The 24,048-nt window shown below is 39.0% G+C and overlaps 1 gene segment (V, D, J or C); it reads right to left on the bottom strand.

The window, feature by feature from the left end:
- Positions 1-356: 356 nt before the first annotated feature.
- On the bottom strand, positions 357-23,196 carry LOC125448918 (Ig heavy chain C region, membrane-bound form-like). The segment is given in 9 exon segments: positions 357-531; positions 671-798; positions 3,688-4,017; positions 4,470-4,775; positions 6,708-7,022; positions 9,756-10,052; positions 21,386-21,421; positions 22,639-22,965; positions 23,093-23,196. Coding segments are annotated over 9 exon segments (1,797 nt in total).
- Between the last annotated feature and the right edge of the window lie 852 nt (positions 23,197-24,048).

The raw sequence follows: 24,048 nt of genomic DNA, 5'->3' as shown, positions 1-24,048 counted from the left end.
ATCACGACCATTGTTCAACTGTCATTCCTGATGGCCTTTGAAGAAAGAATAAAGCAAACTCAAGGTTTGTACATATTCAGTCTCGGTATATTTCCTGATTCAGACAGCATTTTTGTTGAAATATTTGTGTTAAAATTACCAAAAGTGAACATAATGATTTGATGCCACATTCAGTCAATGACACATACCATCTGAGCTCTGAATTTCATTCTCATCAGTGACAGTCATCAGAAAAAAAAATACAGGCGCAACATAAAAGACGAACAACAATTCTGAATAAGGAATAGCAACAACAACAACACAAATTGACTTCACCTATTCGGAAGCTACAAATTATTGAACACTAATTGTCTTGACGTTATCAAGCAAGGGAAATTGAAAACCCAACAATGATTTTCTCATTTACAGACTCATAAACTGAATTTATGTCACTGCTACTTTCAACAACATGACTGATGGTACATTTGCAGTTCAGTGGCCTGGATGAACAGATGAGGAAATTCTACAGGGTGCAAAATTCATTCACGTGACCTGAAAAAGAGTGATAAGGTAAAGATGTAAATATTTATGCTCAGGGCATTCAGGTTTTAAATTTAATTTATTGACACACAACCAGATTTCACAAAGCACAATGGCCTGTTTGAGGTGCGAATGATTTCATTTGTCTTACCTTGACCAGTGTGACAGCAGCACTGTAGAAAATGCTCAGGAAGAACAAGGTAATGAATGTAGAAGCAGTTGTCCACATGTTGCCGTTATCATCCTCAGAGTCTTCAATCCAATTATGATCTCTTGAGTCTATGAATATAAAGGCAAGACAACGAGTTGAGGTTGTTCATTGATCCAGTCTGATATATCTTTCTCCAAATATTGTCATTGGGAACTGTTACACCTTCTTCAAGCTCTCAGGTAATTCTCAAATTTGACTTTTGATCTCCACCTATTGTAGTGTTATTTCTTGCCAGCAATGACTTGCGAAAACCATTTGGACATGTTCTTCCATTCTTAGCCATGTCTGAACATTTTGACGCATTTCATTATTTAAAATATTAATGGAGAATATAATCTCTGTTGTCATTTCACTGATTAGGAACGATTATATTAATTATAGCATTGCATTTCCAATATAGGCAGTGGCAGCTGTTCAGTTGAAAATTGTGCTCATCAGTGAATATGAGTTCAAATGTGACTACTGATCTTTCATTTTTATGTGTTATTAATTGCTCGACAAATCATGAATATAAATTGGATCTAGAGTACGATCATTGTTTCATATATTTGTTTGCATTATCTGTCCACGCTAAGTTTTTTTTATTTTGTGAACTCTCCCTTAGTTATCTTTCTGTCTGCAGCTTGGTGTGTATTTTTTTTCCCTTTATTGTTTGGGTATGTGGTTATCAGTGTCTCTTCCTTCACACGTATTCTCTTTGGAGATTATGCATGGGCAAGCATATTCATGTTGCTTGGGTGCCGGTATGCTCATTAACATCTTTGTGCTTTTGTCGGTAAATTGTATTCATTTCACAACGTGTAATCAACACTATGTTAATATGCTACTTCATTTTTTGATACCTACCATATTTTTAATGACGTTGTGGTTTTTTTGTATCGTGCTATTGAAAATGTGTGTTTATGTATCGATTGTAGAGTCTGCCAGATTGAAATTATTTTCATGTTTGTGCTCCATAAACATGTTATGTTCGTATGTAACTTCATGTATTGATTAATGTTTATATTTATGTGATGTTATTATTTGCATGTCAATGCATTCTAAACCATCTCCTGATATGATTTTTTTGTGCTATTAGGTGTGAATGTTTCTTGATATTGTGCTTTTCACCTTTATTGCAAATACCCCACCGTGCATTGATCAATGCACTTCCGTGTCTGCCTGTGAGACTCAGAAATTGTGTTCATGCGTGGCCGTCCTGTTGTGTTCATTAAAGTGTTTTGTAAAATAAGTAACTAAGCTGCCTCTTCCCTCAGATGTCTATATTTCTGCAAGTGGGATAATGATGAAATTAAAGTTTGTCTCTGCACTCATATGTCTGTGTGTGTGAGTGGCTACATGGGAGGATACATCTTGGATATTGTATGTGTGTGTTTACACATGCATATCTGTGCGTATCATGGTTATAAATGGATATGCATTAAAGAGCATTTGTGTGCTAATTTGTGTCTATGTTTTTCATGATTTTTCATGGTGAACCATGTTTATTTGGGTGTGTTGCTTTCAATGCACTTGTCTTTTTGTCAGAGTTTATGTGACAGCTTATACATTAAATTGAAATATGCCTTTCTATATGTATGTATGTGTGACAACTTATGTGTATGCGTAGTTATGTTTGTACATAATTACGCCCCTTTTGGTGAGAGCTTGTATATCTGTGTCGTGAGAGCGTTTGTGAGCATTTGTGTTTGTTTCTGCTCTTCTACCGGACTGTGTTTTTTTTACTGTTTTGTAACTATCATCAATTGCCAATGATTAGCTCTGCCCCTGATGGTGAAGGGAACATTTGTCACTGTTGTGAACAGATAAGCGCTACGTGAATAACTTTTGTAGCAAAGACAGAATTTCTGTCTCTGAAATGAAATTCATCAGATCAAATTCCGACCATTCTAGAGATGGAGAATTACATTTCTGAGAAAATTGTATGTAAAATATGTCCACAGCAAGTGAAAGATAATGATGTCCCGTGTTTGTATCCCAGAACTGATCCCACGGGTTCCAGGAATTTGAGTCAGAACTGTTGAAAATAAACTGGAACAATGCCAGTTTGGTTTGGATGACGCAGAAACAATGTTAACAGATGATTAACGGGATCAAGGGAATAGAATACGCTTCAAATGAATTATATTGCATGGAAAATTTGAATCACTGGCCAGTAAGCAATGAGCTGACGATTCCTGTCATCTACAAATCACATTACAGAGGGCATATAACGAGAACTCTAGGCAAGAGGAGTCCGCATATCATCCATTAATCATTCTACCCGCTTCTCCCGATGTTCGACATAACGACATTTCTTTCTCTTCTGTTTGGTATGGACTTGAAAATGCATTCTGTTAACTGATGCACTGGTGTGAGATCCCTGGCATAGCACCGATAAAAGGAGAAATTCAAGTTACTCTGAACTCAATATGATTGGGAACCAAAGCAATACTTCCTTCTTGGTGTGCCACAATCAAACATTGTTTGAAATGCCACGAAAGGGTATACTCCAAGCGGGTACAATGGGGCATTTAAAAGCTGGCATGAATTTTCAAGACATGGGCGATTGTGGAATCAGGGAAACCAAGATCAAAATCCGTGATGCTCATTTGTGATGGAATAGACTTTGTCAAATTTTGTCGCAGTAACATTTAAGATGGGGAAGGTGCTTTGCCGAATCGTGTAATGATTGAGCTTTTGTCTGTCACTGACCAAGGACTGGTCTGAGCAAGGAGCATTAACTGCACAAGACACGAGTCCGAGTCTTGCTAACTATCGACTTTTACTGGAAGGGCGGAATATTATGAAAAGTGGGAAATACCATAAATTAAACGATTGTCTATTTAAATGACAATTTGATGAAAGAAAACACTTTATTACTTTTATTTAATTCTTTACTGTAACCTCAAAATTTCATTGGCATGAATTGATGGGGTCCATCAGTGCAAGCGAAATATTCACAAAACTCGGTTTACCGCTGGTTTTATCAACCGTTCTGTTGATGATCTTCAATGGAATCGCTTCATGTCCCACCACACAGGAGTAAGAAGCACCGCTGGCCCACTCCTCCGCTGCAATTGTTAATAGGCTGTACAAAAAGAATGAAGTGTTGTCGCTCTCTGCCGTCACCGCGGTGTTCTTGTAGTTACTGGGATTAATTGGCTTGTCATTTGTTGTCCACTTGACAAAGATCTCTCGCGGCCTGAAGCCTCTCACTAAACAGGTGAGGGAAAGAAATCTCTGTGCGGAGACTTCTTCTGTCGTTGGCAGGAGGATCGACACCGATGGCTCCAGAGGATTTATTACTACAAAATGTTTGAACAAAAAAGGAATTACGTTTAAATCTTTAGGAAACAGGATTGGAATTTTACCCAATATTCATCGATTCCATGTTTAATTTGGGATTTATTCACTTTCATTTTTTGAAAAGGAGCAGAATAGTATCCGTTCTATTCATTACAAAAAAAAGTTCAAATGTCATCTGCATGCCATTAGCCCAGAACTCGGAAATTTTATACATTTGTCATTACTGGAGTTTATATCACAAAACTCCAGTTCGCTTCCCATTTTTAATATAATCACGACAGAATATCCGTTAATCGAGTTTTTATTTTTCCCTCATTCTTTATTTATCTTTCTTGTCAGGAAATGTATCATCAATGCCATCAAGGGAGCTACGTTAATACCAATCAATACAGACCATCGATGAAACTGGATCTAAATTATAAATGCTTTGTGCATTCATTTCTTAACTCACATTTCTCCTTGTGGATGGAGTCTCTCAGTGGAGTCGGTAGATACTGATTGTTCACTACGCATTCAAATGTATCCCCACTCAGCCAGGCTTCAGTAGAAATATCTAAATTGCTGATCACACCTTCGGAATGCTCTCCGGACTGGTCAACAAGTTCTGATTTCAGAGTCTTCTTGTCGTGTATCCAGGTGAAGTTGGCTTCAAAATGAAGATTGGACACAACGCAGGTTAATGTCACCGTGGCCTCCAGTAAGACCTGTTCAACTGGTGGCGGTAGTATTTTAGCTGTGTAATCATGGCACTCTGAAACTACAATGGAGCAGAAATCAGAATCAATGAAGAAATGCTTCTTGAGTAATAAAACATCAGTGTTCAGTCTATTGACTCACAATGCATAGAAAAACACTTTTGAGAGGTCAACTTCCAACTATTCCTGCAACGATATTTAGTGTTGTCTATATATTTTGACTTGTGAAAACATTGTTGATTACCTATAAAATTTCCTGTATAATTATTACCAAAGCAAACAAGCTTTGAAACAAGTGAATCGTGTGTGAAAAATAAGAATCAATGGTACCATGATTTAACTCATGGAGTTATTTCCTTTCACGGTTCTTCCATCACATAAGGCCAACTATTGATATTTTTGAACTAATCTCCAATCAATATAATGAATTCATTTTTACTTTCATGAGGCATGTGTGTAAATTTTGCTGGTCTTGGTGAGTGCGGAGAAAAATAACAATTTCAGTAAACCTGTAATCAAAAGTAGTCATTCTCTTATTCGTTTCGTAATTATGGATATTTTCCTATGTTTTACGAGTGGTGAACTTTCACGGAAATGCTGCTCAATGTAGTTTAACACGATGGAAAATAAGTTGCATTATTGGTGTGAGATCGTTTCTAAAGTACCTCATGAAATATTATTCCTCATTGTGCAAAGTTGCAGTTGACCTGAAAACGAGACACAGAATTCAACAGCGGAAATAGAGGAGGACCCGTGTCCCCTCAAGCCTTCCCTCCACCATGCGTTATTCACTGAGATAATGAATGGGCTCTAGTTCCAATTTATTCATCTAACTGCAATTTTAAATGTCTTCACAGAACAAAAAAAAAATCAAGAGGGAGAGTTTCTATTACGGTGCAAACTCACGTGATATTTGCACTGGTAATTTTCATACACCCACAGCTCACTGCTTAAACATATCCATCCTGAATCCAGGCTAACTTATTGTCGCTCTACTGCTTAGATAATTCATTTTATTTCCGGCATTCCCACCAGAATTTATCGTGCTGCCACATCAATTAATGGCAGAAATCGTCTAAAGTCGGCTCGATGAGATCAAGTTTATCTCTGTTAATCAAATTTTATTCTCACTTGATCTCTGTTTTGGTGCCATGATTGAAGGTAAAGAGCCCCATAACACGCATAAAATTGTAGCCCAATGCTCAAGGTCAACGGGTAATTCCTGATCTTGGAACAAAGTACCAAACACATTATGTTTTATTTTCAAATATTATTTACACCACATATTACGAAGTCATCTTCCGACCACAAAACCGAAAGATTTCGGAGCAGAATCAGAAGGTTCAATCAAGTCTGCTGTGTCATTCGATCATGGCTGATGTGTTTCTCAAACCCATTGTCCCGCCTTCTCCCGGTACTGAGCACCAGCCAATCTACCCCTATCTTAAATGATTTCAATGACTTTACCTCCACAGCTCCCTGGGGTAGAGATATCCATGGATTCATCACTTCCTGGGCAAAGATTATCCTCTTTGGTTCCGCTCTATATGGTCCTCCCTATGGCTGAGGGTTTGTCGTCGGGTCCTAGTCAACATATTCGTGAAAACAGCTTCTCCACATACACCCTGTCTCGGTCTGTCAGTGTTTCCTAAGTTTCAATGAGATCACTTCTCGATGGCTCCCCTCCCCACAATCTCCTTATCCTTGAGGCCGTTACCAGCAATGGATTCTGCATTTCCACTCCCTCTCCAAGTATTGTCAAACAACAAATGAATCTCGTAAACTCTCATATGTTGTCAATATAGAGGGAAGCACCTTTCTCTGATTTGAATTATGAACAATGCTTCCGTAAAACTCACAATGAATTGAGTTACACACTGCATGATCTCAATTCGAACTTGTTTCATGCTTTTCACACCGCTTGATAAATTAAGTGTTTTGTTTTGCATCAGCGGTCACAATTAGTATCATTTCTGTCGGAATGCATCTCTTACCCTGAGGTCCGGTGATGTTGTGACTTTGACTGTGCCCTTCATGTTCGACCTGGCATGTGTAGACTGCTCTGTCGAACCATTCACGAGAAGACACTCTCAGCTGACTGGTCGTTGAGAAGTTTCCGTTCGCTTCACACGCAGGAGAAGTAAAGACACCAGAATTTACCACTCTTCCATTCTTCAACCAAACCACGGAGATATCCTTTTTATTGAAGTGAAAGATTGAGCAGACTAAGGTTGCAACTTTCCTGCTCTCGATTTCTTCACTGGAACTCACAGTAAGGAGAACACTCGGAGGGACACCACCGTTTGGACCTTAAGAAAACAGATCGTGCAAGTTATCTGATTTGGGAAAAAATAGAGTCAACAATTTTCTTTCGGTGTTCGCCTAAACGTTACAAAGATACGAATTATGCAGAAAACAGACGGCAATATCTGGAATTCAGTCAGAAAGAGAAGAAAGTTGATAGGAAGTACCAAAATTTGAAGAAATAGCAAGTCCGAAATATGGTGCAGAAATTATACATCAGTCAAATCAATGAAAAGATTCCGACGAGTTTAAGAGAACAATGAGGAAATTAAGTAGTGACATCATGGAGATATGTTGAGAGAGGGAGAGGGCACATTATTCCAGGAGATGTCTCCTTCAGACGAATTGTGGGAAGTTATAAAATGGACGCGGGGTGGGGAGCGGTGGTGAGGTGGTGGTGTCTGTTGCAATATTGAGCAGGATGTTTTCAGTAGTAAAGAGGAATGAAATCGTAGATACATCCTCAAATGAAGACAAATGAAAAGTACTTAAAAACCAAAATAAAGCAAAATGTCGATGAGGAGTGCAAGAAAGGCTCCTCGACTGGTCCGAGAGATATGAGTATGGATACCTCCAGCATATTTTCAGACAGGTGTACGTAAATAGGGTAATCATTGTAAGGATTTCAACTTCTTGAAATTCATCATTTCAAATGTCCAGAAGGTGCAGAATTGAGAAATTGAGATTTTAAACTCAGCCTGTAAAACGCCTTGCAAGAGACACTGCACCTCCGCTTAACTTTAGGCATTGAGGCTGACGAAGTGCTCAATGTATGAAAGGAGAAACATTTTCCAGTGAATGATGACAAACCCATTGGATTCATAATTGTCCTAGAAAGCAATAGGCAAAGATCCGAACCAAAGTTATGAAATATGGGAAGGCCAAATTTAATATGATAGGGTACAATTTGACCAGAGTGAACTAAGATCGACACTTAATTTTAAATTTGAGTCAAAACAGTTGGACGCATTCAGGGAGGAAACAGAAAGACGAAAAGGCCAACCTGTTCCAACAATGAAATGACATGTGATGAAAAACGCAATGAGCCCTGAACATCATGGGGAACAGTCGTGATTTGCTTACAAAAATCTGCATTCGATGAGTGAATGCTCATTTTTTTTGTATTACAGGGCAGATTAAAAATATCCAGGGCTGTTTTGTGAGGAACAAAAGGTAGTGCATGAGGTGATAGCATTATGTTTGATTTCCTCTTTAGCCACGGGGTATATCCGAAATGACTGTCAGTCATTCAAAGGTATACCATGGAGCAAGATGAAACAAAGAATAAAGCATGGAACCAGAGGACAGTCAAACTCAACTCAGTTGTGAGGAAAATATCGGAAGCAATTCCTCAGAACACAATAAATCTTCATTTGGAAGAGTTTAATCAAACATTTTCGGCTTTTTTTTAATTCAAGGGAAATCATGCCGAACGAACTCGAAAGGAGCTTTCAAGGAGATGCCAAGTGGGAAGATGACAGCAAAGCTCAGAGCAAATGGAAGCTGAAAAGGAAATGTCTAATTGGTTCCAGAACTGGCTGAGTGGAAGGAATTGGAGGCCGATGGTCGTGGTGTGTTTATGCGACTGGAGCTCTGTGACGAATGATCCTCTGTGAGGATCAGTATAAATATTCTTACTGTGTGTGATGTCTATAAAATACTTAGACTTGAATCTAGAAGTGTTGATCAGAAGTTTCACAGATGAAATAAAAAATGTTGAGCTGTAAGTAGTGAATTCAAAGATTGTGCGGTATAGTAGAATAAAGAAGGACTGGCACGAAGGGCTGCTTATGGAAACTGGAAATCATTCTGGCTAAGGTTGAGGTGATCCATGCATCCTTAAAAAGAACATGCAATGTTTAACACTACAAAGAGTGGAATCCTGAGATGCCTGAGATTCTTTTGTGTGCATGCCCACCTACCGTTTGGAGCTCTATGACTTCTCAAAAAGTCACAGAATCGGAGACATGTATCGCATGGGAACAGACACGTCAGTGTACCACATCTATTGTGACCAAATATCCCAAAGTAATCTAGTAACATTTGCCAGCATTTGGCATATGTTCATCTAAATGCTTCCTATTCATGTTCCCATCCAGATAGCTTTTAAATTATCTCATTGCACTCCACGAATTCCTCTGGCACCTCAATCCATTCACATATCACTGTTTGCATGGTCCCTGCTAAATCTTTGCTTTCTGAACTTAAGCCTATGCCTTCTAGTTTTGGATTTCCCGACCGTGGCGAAAAAAACTTTGACTGTTCACCCTGTCTATATTGCTAATGATTTAAAAAAAATCTTCTGTCAGGTCTCCAGACTTAACATCTGTTGGGAAATTAATGGATCGAACTGAGCCTTTCCCAGTAACTTAAATTATCCAAACTTCACAATAAGCCACATAGTTTTGAGATAAAGGCAAGATGTTTTGAATGGAATAAATCATCCAGACAATGTTGCAATTGGAGCTATTGCCTGTGAGTCATGTTGAAGCTGAAACCCTCATATCATGTCAGAAATATTGAAGCCTACACTTGCAATGCTAATTCAACAAGGCAATACATTCTGTGTGGGCAAATGGGCTGGAATAGATGGGTAGTTTTCTTTTGTATGTACGAGATAGGCCGAGGGGCCATCCTCTCTGCTGTATAGATCCTAGGATTCTGTTAAAAGTGTTATGAATAAGACCATATTTGCGTAAAGCACACATATCTGTCTACCACTTTCCCACAATACTTACATTGTATTTCAGTGCTCTTGTCGGACCCACTGTGTCGAACCTCACAGTAGACTTTTCCACAATGCGCGTCTGCACCAGTCAGTGCTAACTGGCTGCTCAGGGTATAAGTTCCCTTCTTGTTTCTCACCGATGGGTATGTCTTAAATCCAGTCGTGATCTGCGTCCCATCTTTCTTCCAGGTCACAGTAGTGACGTCGGGGGAATAGTCCATCGCCAAACAACCAAAAATCACAGAGTTATCAGTGCTGTGTTCACGACAGGAGACTAGACCATAAAGCGTCGGGGAAGATGGAGTCACTGGGAAAGAATGTCGGATTAAGCAAGTTAGACTCTGTTAATTCATAGGATCCTTGCAGTGTGCAAACAGATCATTCAGTGCAGCACGCCCGCACTGCCGCTCCGAACAGCAGCACAACTAGAACCAGTCACCTCCCCACTAACACTGAATTTCTCATGACTAAGCCACCGAACATACATACCCCTTTGCACTTTGAGGAATATTGAATGGCCGTTCCAGCTAACCTGGACACTTTGGACTGTGGATGGAAACGGGAACACCCGGCAGAAACACACGCAGACATGGGGAGAATGTGCAAAATCAGCACAGACAGACGCCCAAGGATGAAAGGGAGACTGGTTCTCTTGAGCAGCATAAATTCAGCTTAGTTTTGCTTTATGTCATTTGTTGGTCATGATCTGTTACTTTGCTCTCCAGGAGCACGTCTTATCTGTTTTAACGAAGGAATAAAAACACTTGAATCCCATCACCATTCAGTTTTAAAATAATTTCTCAAGAACAAGTTTGATATTTCAGTTGGGACTACAACTGAATAGAGGAGGAGTTCAATTGAATAAAACCTAAAATACAACAAGTGCTGCAAATGAGAAACCAAAAGAGAAATTTCTGGAAAAACTCAGCAGCTCTGGCAACATCCAAGGAGAGAGTTCTTAAATTTTCTGGTTCGGTGATCCTTCCTCAGAACGCTGATTACTCTCCATAGTGTGTGTGTGTGTGTGTGTGTTTGTGTGTGTGTGTGTGTGTGTGTGTGTGTGTGTGTGTGTGTGTGTGTGTGTGTGTGTGTGTGTGTGTGTGTGTGTGTGTGTGTGTGTGTGTGTGTGTGAGAGAGAGAGAGAGAGAGAGAGAGAGAGTTCTCAATCAAGCGAGTTCTGTGAAAGTTAAATTGTCTTGTCCTTTCTATGACTGTGCTTGTGTGAGCATTTTGTTAAAATTGAGCACTGCCTCTCATACGACATCAGTTTCCCCATGCGCCCAAAGATCTTTAAATTGACGAAACTTGACAAGTGACTGGGTAATCCCCACTACAGGATCACAATGAAACAATCATAAAAACCTGATGACGTAAGACTTTGAAGCAACTTTTATCATTTCCTGTGTTGTGTGACTCACAGTGAACCCATTCCAACTAATTCCTGTCTAACATTACAGAAAAGTGATTTGTCTGCAAGGAAATTAGGTGTTTGCAAGCCAACAACTTTGATCTGTTTTACCATTTAAAAAAAACCCATTCCATCTGCCAGACATATCCATCTGAAGTGGCAGGGCATTGCCAGCCAGTTGGGGTAGAGTTGCAAGGCAGCGATCAACAATGACTCCTGACTCCATTAAGTGTCTTGGATTAAGGAAGTAAATCAGTGATGCCGCGCTCTTTCTGTTGTTTGATGCTGCCATGCCACAGAATCTTGACTGATAATTTAACGTTCTTCCAGTTTGAACACCAAGTGGAATAGATAGAGAATATTGTGTTGGCAGTATATGCCCTCATGGTAGAGACTTCAAAGTGCAACACCAGACAAGCAGTGAAGGACAGACAACTGCCGAGTTTGTAAAAGAAAATATTTGGCCCTTATATTGTTTGATTAGTTTTGTGCATGTGATGTCGGCATTGCTGTCTCCAGTCACATTCTTTGCATGTTTCTTTTTATCCATGGGGATGTGCAGGGCAGTTGCTTTCTTCCACCATTATAGACCTTACAAAGCAGGTACTCATGGTATTCCTTGGACGGGAGTGGTAGAATATTTGGCCTAACAGTTGTGAAGAAGCCCCAATATTGTTACACGGAGAGAATGAGTTACAGTTGGTTGTGATGTCTTTCATTTGCTGCCCCATTCCTCACGGTGTTATAGGTGGTGGGATCAAAATCTGCAAGGGAAGGAAACTAGCTGATTTTCTACAGTCTAGCTCGTAGATATCCCACAACGGTCCCACTGCATTTGAAGAAAAGAAGTGAATATTGCACATGATAAATGGGCTTGCAAACAAGTGCATTCCATTGTTCTGAATGTTGCACGTTTATTAAACACTATTCAAGTTCCACTCATCCACAGGAGTAGACATTATTCCGACTCATTACTGTCCAGTGTCTTGTCGATGGTGTGCAGGCATTTGTAGACAGCAGAAAAATGACTTGCTGAAAATGTCTAGCACATATTTTGCTCTTTTCGCCAAAGCTTCTGCATGGGAATTCATGTCTTTTTTTAAAATGACAGCCCTTAGTATTTTGACGATGCAGGATTCAGCAGTGACAATAACATTATGAAGAGAAATATTAAAAGTCACTCTTCTGGGAGAGTGAATATCCTTGGCACAAGTGCGTTGGGAAACTCTCTTTCTACTGTCAATGCAAGTCAGAATATTTTTATCACAGAAGAACGTTGCTGCAGCAGCGCCAAGAGGAGCGGAGCATGCGAATTCTGAGAATATGTGTCAAAGTTGACCTCATGCCAATTGAATAGAAGTTCAAAGTGATCATGGGCAATTATCTGAATTCTGGAGGCCTCTGAAAACATGTGTTCCTCCATTCATGATCAGAGTCTTTGGTGAACTATGGTTTACTGTGAAACATTTCGCAAGGAATGATTCAATTGACACTCAATTCACTGCAAAGCTCTGAATTTCTCAGTCAGATCACCACTCTCTCTCACTCTGTCTTGAACCTCCCCTGGCACTGATAACCCCCATACTGTCACAAATCCACTCGCTCTGCCATGCATGAAATCCTTTCCACGCAACACCACGCATTCCAAGATAATCGTTATTCCAGCTGGACATGTACACACGATTCCTTAATTCCCCTTCTGCCACTCTGCACATGGTCCATTTGTATCTGCCCCTGTCAGGTACCTTTCACCGAAGTGAGGACACAACTTCTTTATGCATGATCTCAAAACCTCGAAAATTTAACTCCAATCTTAGCCGCGAACATTCCATCCCACCTCTCTTCTCATCCGTTGTTTACCGCCTGACACTTTGACAAACTGCGAGCTTCACATTGTGCATGATGACCTCCTACCATTTCATTATTGTCATCATCTATCATCCAAACAATCCCACATACTGCTGGTCTGTCAACAAACTAGCTTGGCACCTTAAACAGTGACTAGTTTTCCAGTAAATTGACACACTCACTTACTAGCACGTCTCAGTGAAACCGTTTCCTCATAATCATAGTCGTTTGCCTGGATTCTGAACTGCCAAGCTATTTGCGTGCCAGCTCATGCAGTAGCAACTCAACACATCAAAGCCGACCAGCTCACACTCTATCCCTTCACTGACTCATCAGTTTCGAATGTCGAGCCTGTTCTATAACTGAGTCAGAGAATTATCGAGTTATACAGTATAACAACCGACCCTTCAGTCCAAATCACGCATGCCGACAGCATTCACAAATTAAAGGTATTCCATTCGCCTGCATTTGGTGCATGTATTGTTGAAATGTTTTTTTTTCAAAGTTGTAACTGAACCTGTATCTACCATTTCCTCTACCAGTTCATTCATATACGTACCAGCCTCTGCTTGAAAAAGGTTTCCCACAGGTCCCTTTTAAAACTTCCTTTTCCAACTTAAAGCAAAGGCATGTAATTTTGATCTCCTTTGAAATAGGAGAATAGGAAACCTTTGTTATTCTGATTATCTGCTTCTCCGGTGATGATACAAACGTCTCTCGACTCACAAATTATTTTTCTAAAATCAATGGATTAAAAGAAACATCCAGCGTGAACAACCTCATCCCATCTCTCAAAACCTCAAGTAACATTTGGCAAAACATTTCTGCACTTTTTCTCAATTACCAAGAATTTTCGTGCAGCACGGTGACAAGACCGAAATGCAGTCCTCTAAACGTGGCCTCACGAATGTCGGGTAAAGCAGGAACTTGACGCATCGAGTCTGACAGTCAATGCTCTGATCAATCAATACAAGCGTGCAAAGCGCCTTCATCAGCAGTCCATTGGTAGCAACACTTCAAAGGAACGATGTACCTGAACTCTTCGCTCCCGGTTTTCGACTGCACTCCTCAGTACCCAACCATTAACTGTGTTATTCATGTCCAAAATACGACACCACGCATTCATTTAAGGTAATCTCTGCCTGTCATTCTTCTGCTTATTGATCCTGCTAATCATAATCCTGTTGAGCTTTTAGAGAACTTTTCACGCCCGACCTGACGCCTAATTTTGCTGTCATTCCAAGCTTCCACATCATTCAATGTTTTCAAGTTTCGTTATTGAACATTATGCTCTGTTCATATTTGAGCTGAGACCCACTGTTTCTTTCATCTCTGAAAAAAAAGTTCGTTCTTGAAAGTATTTCATTTTTTTTGCCTCAAACACTTTCTGTGGCAGAAAACTCCAGAGGTTCACCATACTATATTCGTATGGTAAACAGCTACTTTAAATTTTATGGGGCGTTAGAAGGACTGTGGAGCACAAGAAGTATCATAGTCTTATGAAATGATTGGAATTCTAAAGTATCTAAGAGACCTTCATCGACTTCTAATTAGTATCTCCACATATTCTTTTGGCAGCACGTCTCAAAGCTGCAAATGTTGAGGACAAGAGCGCACGAGCAAGCAAGTGCTTACTTGAAAGTTTAGTTCGAAATCACACTTGATTTAACTTGCAAATATTTGTATGTAAATTTGCTTGCTGTGCTGGAAGTTTCGGTTTCAGATGATTCGTCACCATTCTTGGTCACATCACTGAGGCTCCAGTGAAGCGCTGGTGTGATGTCCCACTTTCTATTTGTGTGTTTCGGCTTCCTTGAGTTGGTGACGTAATTTCCTGTGTTGGTGCCATCTCCTGTGTTGGTGATGTCATTTCCTGTTCTTTACCAACACAGGAAATGACATCAACACCGGACATCACATCACCAAACCAACGAAACTTCAACACAGAAATAGAATGCGGGACATAACACCAGTGCTTCACCGGAGGCTCACTGATGATGTTGCCTAGAATGGTGACGAAACGTCTGAAAACGAAACTTCTAGCTCAGCGAGCAAACTTACATCCAGGACCTCAACCTGAACTACAAATCTTCTCATAACTCGCTTGCAATTATTTCTCTGACATTTCCTATTTCAGGATCACAATTATTGACCTCGCTTTCTAAAATGCTGCAGACAGACTGTTGTCATATCAAGAGTAGCAATTCTGTGTAGGCTGTTGACTTCAAACTTCTCAAGGAGATGTAAGAGTTCTGACACTTGCCCATCTCTCGAGAGACAGAAATACCCATTGTCAGGACTGAAACGAATTTGAGGGACTTGTTGAACGCCCATTCAAGGATGACACGCTAGTCGGTTTCCTTCTGTGTGGTTTCACCATGTTTTTACTGAAGGAACAGAATAGTTTCTTCATTCTTTAATGGGAATGAATGTTTCCTCATTTCTGGCCTTGTAACCATACAGTACTCTTGCCAGTAATATATAAATACAATGTTTAATTAAAATATTCTGACGAACTTGACTGTGATGTTAAAATCGGAAATTGTCAGAAATTTAAAGTTTCTTCTCATAAGCAATTCAACAGAGCCTCATTATGGAAAATTAAATAATCAGAGAAATGTCATTCAGAAATGGCGCGACACTTTGTTAAATGCAATCTAATCAATAAGTTTTGGATGGATTTTCTTTGATGATCAAATGTTAATTTTTTTGGCAAAATGCAGGCACATGGAGTTTGGACACAAGTCCAACAAGATTTGATTAAATAGTGGACGTGTTTGAGAGTTTGTTTGCCCTACGTCTGTCACTATCCTCCTATCATTGTGCCAAATGTCAGGTTGTCACTGGCAGTCAGAATCTTTGCGAAAAATATTCAGCAAAACAATGCTTGAAAACATTTTGTTAAAAAAAAATTCTCGTTGATTATTTGGAATAGAAGCATCGACATTCCCCATTTAAGTGGTCAAAATAACTTCTGCACAATTATAGCAGCCGCCAACCTCTGCTATTTTTTGACAATATTTCTTCTGAAACTACGGTTCCCGATTAGGTTACTTAAATTCAATGATTATCAGATATGAAATATCACTGAAAATGCTTAGTTTATTGTCATATTTTCTCTGTGAACAACTTACACCGTTTCACTGACAACAGAGAATTTTTTCTTGAAAAAGAAACAAAAATGCTCGACATCTGAAACAAAATGAAGATAGCAAATTGCTGATGAAACTCAGCAGTTCCCGCAGCTCCTAAAGAGAGAACAAAAAGATACACTTTCGAGCCCAGTACACCTTGCTTCAGCAAAACGTTTTCATTTTTTCCTGGCATGGGAACTCACACCGACTGGGTTCGACTCTGAATGTGTTAACATGGTTTCTGCTGTAAAAAAAGTGTTCGAAGGAAAGGTACTGGACGAACTGAGGCATAATCTGAAGATTAACTGAATATCTGCGACTATTCGCTGCAAGTGATGGATACAGTGGAAACCTTATCCTCCTGAACAATCTAACTCTCCTGTTCAGATAGAATGCTCGATTGAATAAAATTAAGATAAGCTCAATATTATCACCTCAAGTATTCTTTGAGACCATTAACAGTGGGATTCTTACTAATGCTGTTGATAGAAGAGCAAGCCGGAAGCTGGTATTTCTGTGGGGCAGAACTGAATTAACCCCACTCGTGACGCTCAAATCCCATGGCCAAACATTGTTTTTATTTAATATAAAACTATCACCCCCATTCCCCCTCCCCACCCAAATTCCATCTACTGTGTAAGTCAGCGATTGAAGCAGGCATCTGTTTTTGGAATTCCGTCAACACTCAAAGAAATCGAAGTGTTTTTAATTTCCAATTTAAATTGTTATTTAGATGGCATTATGTACCACTGCAACAGTTTGGAATTGAACACGGGCCACATATCTCAAACTCAGGGACACCACCTCCACACCACAAGGCAGCAGAATACCATCAGCTCGACACTAACGAGGACAATACAGACCAACTGTTTGACAGTACACAAACCATGTTAACTATTAACACCTTTCAGCAACCACGAATAGTTGTAGAGTCATTTCACGGTAGAAATAATATTTCACAAATTAATTAAATGCACTTTGATAGTCCTCTTGAATCAGACAAACTGTTGAGGAGCTACTATGGAATAACATATGGGGCGGCACGGTGGCTCAGTGGTTAGCACTGCAGCCTCACAGCGCCAGGGACCCGGGTTCAATTCCAGCCTCGGGCGACTGCCTGTGTGGAGTTTGTACATTCTCCCCGTGTCTGCGTGGGTTTCCTCCGGGTGCTCCGGTTTCCTCCCACAGTCCAAAGATGTGCAGGCTAGGTGGATTGGCCATGCTAAATTGCCCATAGTGTTCAGGGGTGTGTGGGTTATAGGGGGATGGGTCTGGGTGGGATTCTTCAAGGGGCGGTGTGGACTTGTTGGGCCAAAGGGCCTGTTTCCACACTGTAGGGAATCTGTAGGGAATCTAATCTAACACTAACAATTCCATTGCTATAAAATCAGTTTTATTAGATTTCAAACCTGGGGAAGTCCCTTTCCAATAGAATAATTTGCGTTTTTGCATCAAATGATCTGCTCGAATGCAAATGCAGTAAAATCCTTTGAAGCCTAATTTAACCTTTACCAGTAACATGAACAGCCAATGATATGTACTCCAATAATAAGATGCACAATGAATGCTGATTCTACATTGTGCCCCCAAACAGGGAACAGAAAACTGAGGGAGGAATGAAATAAATCACATGCCATTTCAACTGCCTCGCTCAGTTAAAGGTAACTCAAAAGGCAGTTATATTATTTCTAACAAACGATTTCAAAACACCTGCAGTCTGTCTTTCATTTCTGTATTGTTCGCTCTAATTTTAGTGATTTGGTCAGGGTTTTCATTTCCGAGGGGCCAAGTAAATATGATATTAATGGCAGATAAAAGAAGTTTTGAAGCACCAGATGAAAACGAATTGCTTCAGTTACTGGAGACCAAACCAGAAGATTGACAAAGGTTAAGGCCACTTATCAAGTTGGTCAGAAATAGCACATGCACAAACCATCCAACAGTTTTGAACCTCGTTAATAAATCTATTTAATCCATGTCAAATATTACAGATTAACTCTAATTTAACTTTGTTAAAAGAAACTGGTCCGCAGATAAGTATTAACAGGAAAGGGAATGCTTTCACATTGAATAGAGATTACCTACTCCTTCAATACATTTCATAAGACATTATGATAAACCAAATTATTGAGACGGGACATTTGACTAATTTAAGCAAAAGTCAAGAGGAAATGATTAATTATCGAAATTAATTTCGTATTTTCTTGACACAGTTCTTTAAATTTGGAGATTTTGCACACACTGCACAGAAACAAATTGCGTTATATTGTGGAAAACAATTTCTGTTGAAAAACGAAGAAAAAATATTTGCTGTTAGGTTCGTTTCGCAATGCCGAGTTAATTGTCTGATGAGCTGCTTTTCAGTGAAGGATACGTTTTTTTAAAAAAAATGTATGAATTTAAAAGGTGTTTCTGCTGGGAGTTGCCCACTTTACCTGCTCTCTAAATAAATGATAATTGCATTCAACTAATGCGAACAATATCCTTCAGATGGCTAAGTTGCAACAATTTCTCTAGTACATTAATTGAAGGAAATAACGTTCAATTTTACTGTTTGAAATAAGCAATGTGTTCTCACACTCTGTACTTATTGCTTCCGGAAAATAGTAAACTCTGCACATGTCTCAACACATTGATATACAAGGCATTTTATGCATTTGCTCAAGCTTTCACATGATGCGTTCATGCTTGGATAAGTGTAATTAATACAAACTCTAGCCTTGGTCATATAATCCACGACATCAGTTGAATCTGAATGAGTGACCCTTGAGTTGACATGACGTTGTAAGTTACAACTGGGTACATTTTAACTACATGGATTCGGAAAAAGTAGACAGCTGTGCAGATGAAATCACTCAGTTAAAGTTTTGTTTTTATTCCTACAAATCTTGTTGAATCAGGGATATAACGATTAAATAATATCAGTTATTTGTAAAACTGTTCAAAGCATTGAAATAGGTCTGTTCTTCATCTCAGTATTTCAGAAGAATTGCTAATTATCCTTTGCCAATTAACTTTCCGATCCAGAAAATATGTTTGGAATACATGACGGAGTGGGGAGCTGATTCTTGATCACCGTTACGGTTTTTGTTGCTCACAACCAAGATTGGAACATTAAAATTTTGAAATTCGATTCGTATTCCTCGGTGACTTTTGAATTATATAATGAAAGATCCTGTGATCGAAAGAGTTGATTGCAAGTCATCGTTTATATTTAATCAGCCACACTGACATCAAAGTAATCATTGTTCCTTAGGTTATCTGTTTCTCCTCAGTTTCCAAACCATTGCCGTCTGCCTTTCTCCTAATAATAGGCCTCAGGAAACTTCAACTCGCATTTTGTTGGCGAGTTTTGAGAAGATTTGTAGCTCAGGTTGAGGTTCGGGATGTGAGTTTGCTCGCTGAGCTGGAAGCTTAGTTTTCAGACGTTTTGTCACCATTCTAGGTAACATCATCAGTGAGCCTCCGATGAAGCCTTCAGAAGTTTCGTCACCATTATAGGTAACATCATCAGTGAGCCTCCGACGAAGCCTTCAGACGTTTCGTCACCATTCTAGGTAACATCATCAGTGAGCCTTCGACGAAGCCCGTCGGAGGCTCACTGATGATGTTACCTAGAATGGTGATGAAACGTCTGAAAACCATCCTTTTCACTCAGCGAGCAAACTTGCATTTTGTTTGCATTCAATGAGAAAACTCGACCGTTTTACTGTCACCAATCATGTAAACAATGGTAAAACGTTGTCGAGACCAGAAACCGCTTCACAAATGTCAGAACTTTGATACCCCCGGACGAATTATCTTCTCAAGAGAGCAGAAATCACCAAATCACAACAGTGAGGGACAGGAATGTGTTTGCAGCTGAATTGACTCTGCACGCATTTTCATCAGAACTGTAACATCGTGAATGAAATCTCAAACTAGAATCCATGAAAGCTGCGCACCATCAAACACGCTAATTAGTAAATTATATTGAAATGAGAAGTCAAAACAGCAGGCTTAATTGAAAGTTGACTAACTTAACAAGATACAAATTTGAGCACGCTTTTAGCAGACATTCAATTTATTCCAATCTGTATTTCCTTCCCGTTCATGCCAATTGCGAGCACTTTACAGTAGACCGATCAGATGCATACATTGATTAATCACTTTCAGTTAGAAACAAAATTAGGTCAATGTCCACCTATTACCGCGTTATAATTGTACTAATAATAACTTTACAATCAGTCATGAAGGCTAATCATTTCGGCATTTTGAGATGTTGGAACCAAATTGTATTTTGATTGAGGATGGTAAGATCAGACTTAACTTACTTTATTACTACAATTGACTTTAAATCAAAACAATGCACGAAAATGCTGCATTTTTGTTTTAATCCTCAAATCTTTTGTGTTTCTGCATTAAGTCAGTTATTCAGACAATTGCAAACGGATATAATGTTTTAAATCAATCAGTAAGCTGAATGTCGCCAATTGAGTTCAGCAAGTGCAGAAACGATGCAGTGAAAGCAAAGAACTTCAAACAATATTAATAATTAAAAGTAATGCATATGGACAGTCTCCTCAACAGAGAAACAGAATTCAATCAACTGAATTCAACAAAATCAAATGAAACAAATTCAGAATGAAAGCAAAAAAATTCAACAGTGTCAAGTAAAACAAACTCAGAATCCAAACAGTTTGAATCAATCGATTGAAATGATGGAAAATCCTTTGTGTTAATCAAACTGCTCAACTGAAATCAACAGAGTGAACTGGGGCACGGCAAGGAAAATTCAATACAGATATGAACGTACTTGTCATCAACTAAAATAACATACTACACCACAAAATGCAGCCACGACAAGATCAGAATTTTGCACGTGGAATATTATCAAGAAATTGTTAATAATATTTTAGCACATTTTGTTCATGCTTGGGAATATTTTAACATCTTCAAATTCTGAACGTCTGTTGTGGATACTATCTCGAAGATATTGGGCGTCAATGGCATTAAACATTGTCTCAACGTCATAGAATTGAAGAGACAGTTTCACTGTTTAATGAAAATGAGAGAAACCCTGAGTAACTGAATCCCTCACCAGCACTTTATTTATTTGCTGAGACTTAAATGTAGCTTATCATCACTTTGCAGAAAAGTCAATTGGAACCAAACTAAACACATCCCAGAATCCGAGTTTCATTTAACTCATGAATTACTTAAGTCAGTAAAACAAATATACCGGTTGCTGAGAACATTCAAATTTCTTACCTAAATTCACGGTCACCATGGTTCCTTGTCCCCAGTCAGCAAAGTAGACACAATGTTACATTCCCTGGACGGGGTCACGCAATAAACGGCTCTGCACAAAACAAATAAAAGCTGTCATTATTTTAATATTCCCAACCAGAGGTAAAATAAAATCAAGGCTAATTTTCAGTCTGTTGAGATTGTGCAAGTGCATTCTGCTCATTCGTCACAAATGATTCTAATGATTTACACTTCACAGAATAATACATTAACTGATTGTCAAAACCACCAACTGGTTATCAATAATTATTTCGTTATTACAAATTAAATCGTGATAAGTGAGTAATACGCAACACAAATAATACTGCACAGCGCGTTTAGAAGTTTTGTGATCGTAAGCACTAACTTAGTTTCGGACAATTAGAGCTGGACGGGCTTTTGTATTGATCATAACTGCAGTGCATCCCAGTATGTCACGTTGAGAAACATTGTATCAAATACTATTGTGGATCTGTAAAATGCAGATACTTAATTTCATTGCTTCCTCAAATAAAAACAAACAAATAAAACAAAATGCTGGTTTGAACTCCTTGAAGAATGATTCAGTGCAGTATTTCAGCGTGTACTCCCCATTTATGTGTTTAAAGTCGCTTGGAAGATTATTTAAAGTTTGGTGTACATTTAACTTGACTGCCAACACGAAAAAAAGTAGAATAAGTTTATACATTTCCAGAAATGAACGTGAATGGACTGCATTTTATTGAAGTCTCACATTATTTTTCTCTCCTGCTACGGCCGTATTTGCCAATTTGAATGAAACACTTGTCAGTGTTTTTTGAATGCGGATGTCGGTGTGCACATCACTGTGACCCACTGTAGTATCACAGTGATGTAAATCCACACAGAAGCTGCGCTTAATCTCTGTTCAAAATTCTCTCTCAATTTTGATGTGAAATAGATATTTAGTACTGATCATTGTGGAATTAATGCTATCGTTTACATAAAACAATTGACCGAGATTTATTGAAGCGTCAGATATATTAAATTTAACATTGTGTCCAACTCTTTAAGTAATGGAGCTTTCAGACATGTCCGAAACATTTCCCTGTTTTATTGATTGGTTTGTTCGTTTGAATGGCTCATTTCCTTTGCGATTGTGTTGTCAGAAGCAGTTTGAGGTCTACTTTACAATACAGTCGTGAAAACCATGTACTAATCGTCATTTTACTTTGGAATGTACAAAGATTCTCTTCGAGCTGTTTTTGTAGTTGTCCAGCCGCTGTTTCTCGCTTTGTGGTCTCTTGCACAGTAATAGATGGCAGTGTCTTCGATCCTCAGGCTCATCATTTCCAACGCGAAGATGTTTTTTGAAATATCTTTGGACGCAGTAAATCGGTCTCTAATCGCTGGCGCATAATTACTGTACGATGAACTATAGTAGTAAACGATCCACTCCAGCCCCTTGCCAGGCACCTGTCGGATCCAACTCATGCCAGAGCTGCCAAGATCGAATCCGCTGGTTTTACAGGACAGTCTTATGGCGCCTCCAGGACGGACAGTCTCTGCCTGTGGTTGAACCAATGTAACCTCCGACTGGACACCTTCAGAAATAAAGCAAAAAAAAAATCATCATTTTAACTGCTGAACTGATTCCTGAATCTTTTACATGACAGTGGTAAACTGACATTGGGACAACAACAAACAGAAACTTGAAGAATAAGTACTTACAGGATAAGAAGGTCAGTAACAAATTCAGAAAAATTGTCGTCGTCACCATTCTGATAACTTGGGAACAATGTTTCTGTCAAGAGCTTTCGAAACAAACCCCAGATTGAGGAGTGTTGAATGACGGTGCAGTGACCAGAATTTATATGCCCATCAGAGGGGGACGTTTCACAGGCTCCGCCCATTGGATTTCTGCTGGAGGCTGAGACTGAATCCTCATATGACCTGCTACAGCTCTCACAGATGGGCTAATAAATTTATGAAAGGTTACTCTTAACATGGACATTTTTCTGTCTTGTGTTATTTGTTTTGTTGTACAGATTGATGAGACGTATTCGCATATTTTTAATGGCGAATGTGCAGTTAAGCAGCGTGAGGTATTGATCAGATGACAGTTTTCATTATTTTACTTAAGACAGTAAAATTCCCAATTCGAAATGAACTCACTTTATTTCTTGAACTTCATTGACAAACAGAGAAATCGAGTAAAATATTCAATAACATTATCAGCCAATAAAATTGCTTTTTACAGACACTCCAAGTTTCTGAACTCAAGGATGAGAAAAAGATTGTTAATTTAAACAACGTCTCTCATTTAATATTTTTCAAATTGGTTTGCCTCAACATAATCATTTGGAAATACACAATAATGGAAAACTGCATGACTAATAAATAAACAGCGAATTGACAGTTAAAAGCAACATTCAAATCAGCTTTTGAAAGAGAATCTAATGAATCAGAACAGGTCAGTCGACAAGCTAAATAAAAACACAAAATTGCCCCAGCAACCAAATAATTGTAGGTAACTGTGCAGGTACATCATGAGTGTATGGTCAGTTCGAGAGTATTCTAATGATTGCCACTGACGCAGGTCATAAACTGATCATTCTTCCGTTCCTTGGTAGCTCTGACAGGCACTGTCAAAAAAGAGACACCGGCAGAAATTAAGCATGACACGA

Source organism: Stegostoma tigrinum, chromosome 43 (genome assembly GCF_030684315.1).
Source record: "Stegostoma tigrinum isolate sSteTig4 chromosome 43, sSteTig4.hap1, whole genome shotgun sequence".
In the NCBI taxonomy this organism is placed as follows: Eukaryota; Metazoa; Chordata; class Chondrichthyes; order Orectolobiformes; family Stegostomatidae; genus Stegostoma; species Stegostoma tigrinum.
Note: the sequence above shows the minus strand (reverse complement) of the source record. Positions and strands in the feature narration are given on the sequence as shown.